General features: G+C 38.3%; 1 protein-coding gene across 1 annotated transcript in view; it reads left to right on the forward strand.

Moving 5' to 3' along the window:
• LOC121250593 overlaps positions 1-8,575 on the forward strand; it is a 53,647-nt gene extending 45,072 nt beyond the window's left edge. The window contains 8 exon segments of the mRNA XM_041149746.1: positions 1,398-1,865; positions 2,379-2,495; positions 2,584-2,705; positions 2,789-3,524; positions 4,564-4,818; positions 5,318-5,500; positions 6,179-6,520; positions 7,296-8,575. Of these exon segments, the coding sequence (XP_041005680.1) occupies positions 1,398-1,865; positions 2,379-2,495; positions 2,584-2,705; positions 2,789-3,524; positions 4,564-4,818; positions 5,318-5,500; positions 6,179-6,520; positions 7,296-8,045 (2,973 nt within the window). The 3' untranslated portion in view covers positions 8,046-8,575.
• Positions 8,576-9,252: the final 677 nt, after the last annotated feature.

A 9,252-nucleotide genomic window follows, 5' to 3' on the forward strand; every position in this document is an offset into this window, starting at 1 on the left:
ATAACAATGACAAACAGAAAAGGGGAGAGGATCCCCTTGTCTTAATCCCCTAGAGCTATAAAAAAACCCCTCCGGTGCACCATTCACCAAAACCGAATAACAAACAATAGATATACAATGCCTAATCCGTGGAATCCATCTATCTCCAAAACCATACCTCCCAAGGTATCGAGTGGTGTGGGGATCTTTCCTAAGGATTCTGTGAAGGCATCAATTTTCCAGCTGTGAGCCATTCTAAAAGAATTGACATTCCCCCAAGCCCACTGGACAATTCCAATAGATCGGCTACTAAAGCATCCTACACAAGCTTGATACTAAATACTTATGGGAGAAATTCCTTGAGGGACCTATCTCTACAGCATAAGTCATGCCAAAATTTAATCCTAGAGTCATTGCCCACTGAAAATATAGTATAGAAAAGAAACCCCCCCCCCCCCCCCCCCCCCCCCCCCCCAAAGCAAAATCCTCTTTTGATATTTTCCCACAACCCAACCACCTTGCAGATATGTACCTCATTTAAACATCACTCACCCCAAGCACTACCAAACTTGGAATCCACTACAGCTTTCCCCAAGGCCTACCTCTCATTTTGATAATGCCACAAACCAACTTTTCATTCTTCTCTTAATTCTTTTGGTTGGAGTGAAGTCATCTCTTTATTATGGGTCTTGAATTTGTCAGATGTAATGTCGATCCATGTCGATCATCTACTCAACAGAACTAAAGCTCCAGAATTTTTTTGGTATTTATCATGCATGACACCTCTTCTAAATTAAGCCACCCCATGAGCCCTGTAATGAAAGGAGTGCATGCTCAAATGAAGCACTTCTTTTATTGGTGATGCAGAAAGGACATGATCCTAATCATTTCTCACATCACTTTCCAAAGGTTATAGATAATAAAGTTCAGATGCCTTGAATCTTCAACGCATCTCTATCTGGTGGCACATGCATCCTCTACTTTTTGTACTTCATAGAGGCAGGCAACAGGTTCTATTCCAGTCACTGCTATTTAGTCTGGATCAGTAATATGAGTGTACAATGGTTGGCTAAATATTGATCTCTATGTGCAGCATTATAGAAGGGAAGTTGCATAAGATTGCAACATGTAGATTTTAACTGACTAAGCAAAAGAAATTCTTGGACTTCTGCCCTTTGTTTTAGCTTTACTGTGGAGGGAAAAATGGGAATGTTAAGTTGCTTGTTATGAACAGGACTTGATTTGGGGATGTCCCTGACCAACATTTTAACTTGTCATTGTAGTGGTATTAGCACGTGCCTGGTAAGTTGTATAGAGCCACATTTGTATATTGACTTGTTCGAGTTGTGCATTTTTTAAACAGTTTTATTCTCAGTGGTACAGTTTCATATATAATTGATCACTGTTTCTCTTCCCAGGCATTTTCGCAAATGCGTCTTTCTGAAGCCTCGGCACATTTGGGTTCCTTTTCTGCCCGAATTAAGGAAGAACCTGCGAATCTACTGGCAAATATGGGAAAAGAAGGGCAGATTGGGACTTCATGGATAAGCTCCACTGCTATAAAAGCTGCCGATGCTATGCTTTCGACTTGTCCATCTCCATATGAGAAAAGATGCTTGCTACAACTTCTTTCTGCTACTGACTTTGGTGATGGAGGATCTGTGGCAACACGCTATCGACAACTTTATTGGAAAATTAATTTAGCAGAGCCTTCATTGCGGAAAGATGATGTTTTACACCTTGGGAATGAGACTCTAGATGATGCTTCGCTTTTAACAGCACTAGAAAAGAATGGGCATTGGGAGCAAGCACGGAACTGGGCCAAGCAGTTAGAGGCCAGTGGGGGATCTTGGAAGTCTGCTGTTCATCATGTTACGGAGACTCAGGTACCATTTACATTTACGTTCCTGCCTACTTGGGTTGTGAAGTGATTTGTATGCATATTTAAATTTTCTTATTTTGCTCAACTTCCTTGATTTGAGAAGGATATGTCATCTGAATGTTTAAACCTTTATGTCCACCCAGTTACTAATTCAATTAGGGGTTAATTTTTCTGTTAAGGAGTTACTAGGGATAAAAGGCAATAATATTCCCATTGCATCTGAAGTGGTATCTGACACCTGTTATTCTATGAGTGTTGCTGTGTTCTCCCAATCTGTCTTCCTCTTGATGCATGACATAGCTTAAATATATCATTGGCATGCCACATTACATGTGTCTGCCTCTTTTAACTTAAAACAGACATGCCATACATTTTGTGTGTGGTAGATTAAACGAAATATGAAAATAAATTACTTCATGTAAGATTCGTGCAAAAACCCTTAACATTCTCACGTTAGTGCACCTTTATATAGTGTGGTCACATTTGTTTATCATCATCTATCTCTCTTGCCTTTTAGGCTGAATCTATGGTAGCTGAATGGAAGGAATTTCTTTGGGATGTCCCAGAAGAGAGAGTTGCATTATGGGGCCACTGCCAGACGCTGTTCATAAGATATTCCTTCCCTGCTTTACAGGTAGGTTTATTAGAAACATTCTTTGAACAAAGTTATTCTGGTTACTCGCTGGCTTGTTGAGCTGATTCTGCTGTCATACTGCTTGTAGGCTGGGTTATTTTTCCTAAAACATGCAGAAGCTGTGGAGAAAGATCTCCCTGCGAAGGAGCTTCATGATCTATTGTTGCTTTCTCTACAATGGTTGAGTGGGATGATAACCATGTCTAATCCGTAAGTTATATATCCCAAATTTCCTTGCTGCTTTTCATCTGGATTTTATATGATCTTTTCTGACCTCTGATACATTTTGTCAGAGTTTATCCTTTGAATCTTCTGCGGGAAATCGAGACTAAAGTTTGGCTCTTGGCAGTAGAATCAGAAGCTCAGGTGAAGAATGAAGGAGACTTCAATTTAACCAGTTCAAATCGGGAGTCTGTTATCAAGAATAGCTCTAGTATTATTGACCGAACTGCAAGTTTAATAACTAAAATGGACAATCATATGAACACAATGAGGACTAGAACTGTAGAGAAAAGTGATGCTAGAGAGAATAATCAGACACATCACAAGTACCAAGTCTTGGATGCCAGCTTTCCAACCACAGCTGGGGGGAGTACAAAGACAAAGCGGAGAGCCAAAGGCTTTGTGCCACTAAGACGGCCGTTAGTGGATTCAATGGATAAAAGCACCGATCCTGATGATGGCTTTGGTCCTCTTAAATTTGCAAGTGAATGGCCATCGCAAGAAGAAAACATTAAAATGGAAATGTCCTTTTCGAGGTGGAAGGAAAGGGTTGGACCTGCAGAGCTGGAGAGAGCTGTTCTTTCTTTATTGGAGTTTGGTCAAATAACGGCTGCCAAGCAACTCCAACATAAGCTGTCTCCTGCACAAATACCTTCTGAATTTGTACTTGTGGATGCTTCTTTAAAGCTTGCTGCTATCTCGACTCCTAGCAGTGAAATATCCATGTCAATGCTAGATGAGGAAGTGCGTTCTATTATCAAGTCATATGATATACCGACTGACCAGCAAAAGGTCAACACTCTGCAGGTTGCTCTCTCTCTCTCTCTCTCTCTCTCTCTCTGGCATAACATAGATAATGAATAAATAGGAGTTAATATCATTCCAATTAATGTTACAAATGTACCTAGTACTTTTGTTATTAAAAAAATCTGGGCTGGTAATTAGTCCAGAAGATACCATTTATTCTGAAACAAAACTACTCATCCTTGGTAGTGCAAGGGAAGCCATCAATAAGATACTGAAAGTCATGAATATTTTTGGGAACTTGGATCACCATTCTGCCATTTTGTCGAGATAGACGATGTATTCTATCAAAACTCATTCCTGCCAAGAATCTGTGTGTATATCCTATTATATAGGTTATGTTTTAGATCATTCTATACCATTTATCACAAGAAAATAACATAAGAAGTTGAGGAACCCATTTCTGCGAAGCCATTTATTTTTGCAATGTCATAAGATAATGAAGTAAGTTATGTTGTTTCTGATCAGTAAATAAGAATTTTATTGATGAGAACTAGGCATAGCCCAGGTATGAACATATACTAAGTTAGTTATGTTAAGACACCCTTCCTCAAGTTCATTTTTCTCTTTAAAAGAGCACATTTTGAAAACTAAAAGATTGCTAATTTTAAATAAGATAATTTTGAATAATAATTAGTAACTTAATTAAATATGTTTTTTCTGTATTGTTCAAAATTAGTAACTTAATTAAATATATTTTTTTTATCTAATAATTTTAGTTCTAAATAAGCATTATTGATTTAATTAGATGTATTATTTTTCATTTAATAAGTTTCACTTAATTACATATATTATATAATTTAGACTTAATTATGATATAATTGGAGGGATGATGTGGCTTTATAGGAATAATTTTCATTTAATGACAATAAAATGTGATAGTGGAAGATGTGGCTTCATGAGAGCAAGGCTTCTGCTTCGAAAATTATATAGTATATAGATATAGATTGTCCTGTCAATGGGCTACAGGTTCTCTTCTTATGTCTATTTATCAATGTCTATGAAATTCTATCATTAATCCAGATTAAATATGAAAATATAGGTTTTGGAGATGTTGGAAACTATTTTTACTGAAGGTAGTGGACGTGGCCTATGCAAGAGGATAATAGCAGTTGTGAAAGCTGCGAATGTCTTGGGGCTTTCATTTTCGGAGGCATTTGATAAGCAACCAATCGAATTGCTACAGCTGCTTTCTCTTAAAGCACAAGAGTCATTTGAGGAGGCAAAGCTCCTTGTGCAAGCTCATTCTATGCCAGCCTCTAGTATTGCTCAAATTCTTGCAGAATCATTTCTAAAGGTTTGTACTCTTTTCTCATTAAATTTCTTTTTTTTTTTGGCATGTTGTTGGTCAAAGAAATATTTTTGGCTTTTGTGATTGCCCTAGTGGTGGGTACAGGTTACAAGTTTAGACAGACAAATGAGTGGGAGCATGCCTTATTTCCTGCTGGATCTAATCTAGACCTTTATTCTAGATGAGATGATAATGTTTAACCTGAAATCTTTTGTGTATGCTCCATGTTGACCACTGACTGGACGAAAGAAATTAGATGGGATCTTTCTGTGGATTTTGATTTTGAATGTAATTAAACAATTTATGTCCAGGCTTAGTTTTGTGCAGGAGAATGGGTTCAGAATAAGTTCTGGCTACGATTTTGAGACTGGATGAGAGGAACCGTTATTTATGTTCAGATAGAAACTAAATTCTCGCAATGTTTTGATAATGGATGGAAGGAACTATTATTTATGTTTTGAATTGTGAGAATTGCTGATATTACATAACCCTATTCATTCGCCAGGGCCTATTGGCTGCACATCGTGGGGGATATATGGATTCTCAAAAGGAGGAAGGGCCTGCTCCCCTACTATGGAGATTTTCAGACTTCCTGAAGTGGGCAGAGCTCTGCCCTTTGGAGCCAGAAATTGGCCATGCATTGATGCGTTTGGTGATTACTGGACAAGAGATACCACATGCTTGTGAGGTATGATTATGATGGTGACACGATGATGGTATTATCCTATGTGCCAAATATGATTAGAGTCTATAAAGACTAATAGTTGACAACCTTGGTTGTCTTTCTAGAAATATGTGATGATGATTATCATTATCACTATTTATTTTGCCATTGTTATCACCAACGCCAAGAATATTACTAACACATTCTGGAAAACAGTTCATGTAGTGAACCCTAGGTAGTTGTGATCAGTCTTTGTTATGCACGTTATTCTTTGGCAGGCATCATTAAATGCTTTTACTATTTCTCCTCTTGGCTAGGCATTTCTTTTGTATTCCTCCTATGTACCTGAGTTGCGCCTTTGCTCTTGTTAATAAATATAGTTATTATTTATAAAAAGCAACTACTTATGAAGCTTTCTTTTGGGTACGGTCACTAGTATCTTAACCAGCAAGCCATTTGCTCTAGCTCAAATGACATTTTCTCCCGATGTAAGAACCGAGTGAAGGGTGAAGTTATGGGTTCACCTGGTGTGTATATCTTACATATAATAAGAAGATAAAGAAGGTGTCATAATCAGCAAGAAATAAAAACACAACTTTAAAGAATTGAAGAAAAAAGGATTTTACTATTGATATTTTCTCATGATAAAAAGATATTCCCTTTCCTTTTTGGGCTTAAGATCCTTTCTCCCTTTGGTTACAGGTTGAGCTTCTTATTCTGTCCCACCACTTCTACAAATCATCAGCTTGCCTTGATGGAGTTGATGTTCTTGTAGCCCTTGCTGCAACCAGGGTTGAAGCTTATGTGTCCGAGGGTGATTTTTCATGTTTGGCTCGCCTGATAACTGGGGTTGGAAATTTCCATGCCCTTAATTTCATTCTTGGAATTCTTATAGAAAATGGTCAGCTGGATCTTCTTCTTCAAAAATATTCAGCTGCTGCAGACACAAACCCAGGCACTGCTGAGGCTGTCAGGGGATTTCGAATGGCTGTCCTGACATCATTGAAACAGTTCAACCCCAATGACCTTGATGCATTTGCAATGGTATGTATATGCATTCATGATATCCCTACAGGCCATATGAACGATTTTGTTTATCAAAAGTTTGTAAAGAAACTGTACACTACAATGGGTTATCCTGACTTTAAGTGAGATTACTTGGCAAATGAATAGATAGAATGGATAAATACTAGAAAAAGGGGGGGATGCCTAACTACTCTTTGTTCCTATAATTACAACCAACCTCAACTCAATCCTTAAATTCAATTGTCTCAACTGGTTCCTAATTGATGTGATATGATGGTTATATATGAACCATGGGATTCCCTCATGCATCTTTTGGTTTGGTGGGGACTAGGCACCCATGCCTGGGACATGGTGCATGTCCCGTTTAACCTTCATGCCATTTCTAAGAGTGGTCGATTGGATTTCACTGAACCAAACAAAAAAATTCGAGGATCCAATTGAAACAGCTAATACTTTTCGGACCAAAGTGAATTGATTGCGATGGTAGGGGCTGAGAAAGTAGTCGAGCCTATATTTTCGTTGGTTATTTTTTCTCCAAAATTTTCACACAATGTTGAACGATGTTGGAGTTCGGGAAAAATTAGGTATGATATATTCTAACCTCTAGGACAGCTTGAATAACTGTTATAGGAATGAAAACTTAATGGTGTCTGTTTCTGGTTTCTGAGTTTTCTTAAAGTGAAGTTCAATGGTGCTTCCCATCAATCCCCTGCAAGTCTGGAGTAAAGTAAGAGACAAGTTATTGAGTAACATGCCATCGTTTCTTTTACTCACATGCATTTCCTTTTCCCAGGTCTACAACCATTTTGACATGAAGCATGAAACAGCTGCTCTATTAGAGTCACGAGCCGAGCAGTCTTCTGAGCAGTGGATCCATCACTATGACAAGGACCAGAATGAAGATCTGTTAGATTCCATGCGCTATTACATAGAAGCTGCTGAAGTTCATTATTCCATCGATGCTGGCAACAAAACACGCAAAGCTTGTGCTCAGGCTTCCCTTGTGTCCCTTCAAATCCGAATGCCAGATTTCCAGTGGCTTTATAGATCTGAAACCAATGCCAGACGAGCCCTAGTTGAGCAGTCCCGTTTTCAAGAGGCCCTAATCGTTGCTGAAGCCTATGGTCTTAACCAGCCAAGTGAGTGGGCATTGGTTCTTTGGAATCAGATGCTCAAACCAGAACTATTAGAAGATTTTGTGGCTGAGTTTGTGGCCGTGCTTCCTCTCCAGCCTTCAATGCTTGCTGATCTTGCAAGATTTTACAGGGCTGAGGTTGCCGCCAGAGGGGACCAGTCCCAATTCTCAGTTTGGCTAACTGGTGGAGGTTTGCCTGCAGAATGGTTTAAATACTTGGCAAGATCATTTAGATGCTTGTTAAAGCGAACGAGGGATTTGAGGCTGCGGTTGCAGCTGGCTAATGTGGCAACTGGATTTAAGGATGTGATTGATGCCTGCGTGAAGGCATTGGACAGAGTCCCTGACAATGCTGGGCCACTTGTGCTGAGGAGAGGGCATGGTGGGGCTTACCTCCCACTAATGTGAAGCATATGGGAAGGGCAACATTTTTGATTGATTGTTATTGTTGATGTTGAGGAAGGGGGGCGAAGATGTTAATATCCCCTGCAGTCTCTTTTGATGAATTAGCATCGGGATTTGTTGTTTGGGCGATGGTGGTGTGGGAAGAAACTCCAAAAGCAGGGTAAAAATGAATTTGAGGTAGGTTATATGAAAATTGAGATAGTTTTAGATTCGTATACCCATTTAAAAGATTTTTAAATTCTTTTTCAAGCTCATTGGACGGGCCAGAAGGAGAGGGTAGTGTGAAGAAAATAGGTTAAAGTTCAATTAGTCGAGCCTAGCAAAGTCTTTGTAAAATTATTTTGAGTTGGTTCTGCTTCTTTTTGTTTGTTTGTTTGTTTTTCCCTTGATTTTTTGATTCATTTTGAGCCCAGTTGTATATCCCACTGAATCATTATCGACAAACAAATGCTCCTTTTGATTTTGTAAGAAAGGTGTAATATGTTCATATTCTTTTTCACTATAAAGGTAATCGAAAATGATTTTTTATTTTTTTTTTTATCTTTGGAACTGGTCTTGTTCATCGAAGAATAGGCCATTTCTTTAAAAAGCCTATAAATTATAAATGTATCTATCTAGGAGTGCTTTCTCCTTTTTCCTGATTGTAAAAGAGAGAACATTAGATAAATGTAGAGAAATCTACCTATAGAGCATACACTCAAGAATCACATCAATCTGCATCATTCGTACGTAGTTTTTATTTTTTTAGTTTTCCTCCAAAGTTGGTTCCTTGTTCTAGTGCTTGGTGGTACAAGATATTGTGCATTTATCGTGTATTTCTGCTGTCTCAGTTTGAGCTGCCATAGTCTACACGTAACCTTCACGGCTTATCTCAACCTTCTTAGTTGGTAAATGAGAAAATAGATAATGCATATTGGAACAAGGGATTTCAGACCGAACCTGGAACCTGTAACTACATCTTATATCAACATTTTTGGTCAGTTTTTTCTCTGCATCTTTGATAAGATGGCATACTCTACTCAAATTTATCTTAACAACAAATTCGAGTGGCTGAACCCCTTAACTGATGAAACTGAAGCCAGTCGCTCCAATAACTGATGATGATGGATAAACTATATAAACTAAATCCATAAAGTTTTGACAGAAAAATGCTGATATGGCAATTCATGACGACTTGTAGGCCATTTTTTTCATTTTATTTTAATCTCTT

This window comes from Juglans microcarpa x Juglans regia, chromosome 2D, assembly GCF_004785595.1.
Source record: "Juglans microcarpa x Juglans regia isolate MS1-56 chromosome 2D, Jm3101_v1.0, whole genome shotgun sequence".
Lineage (NCBI taxonomy): Eukaryota > Viridiplantae > Streptophyta > Magnoliopsida > Fagales > Juglandaceae > Juglans > Juglans microcarpa x Juglans regia.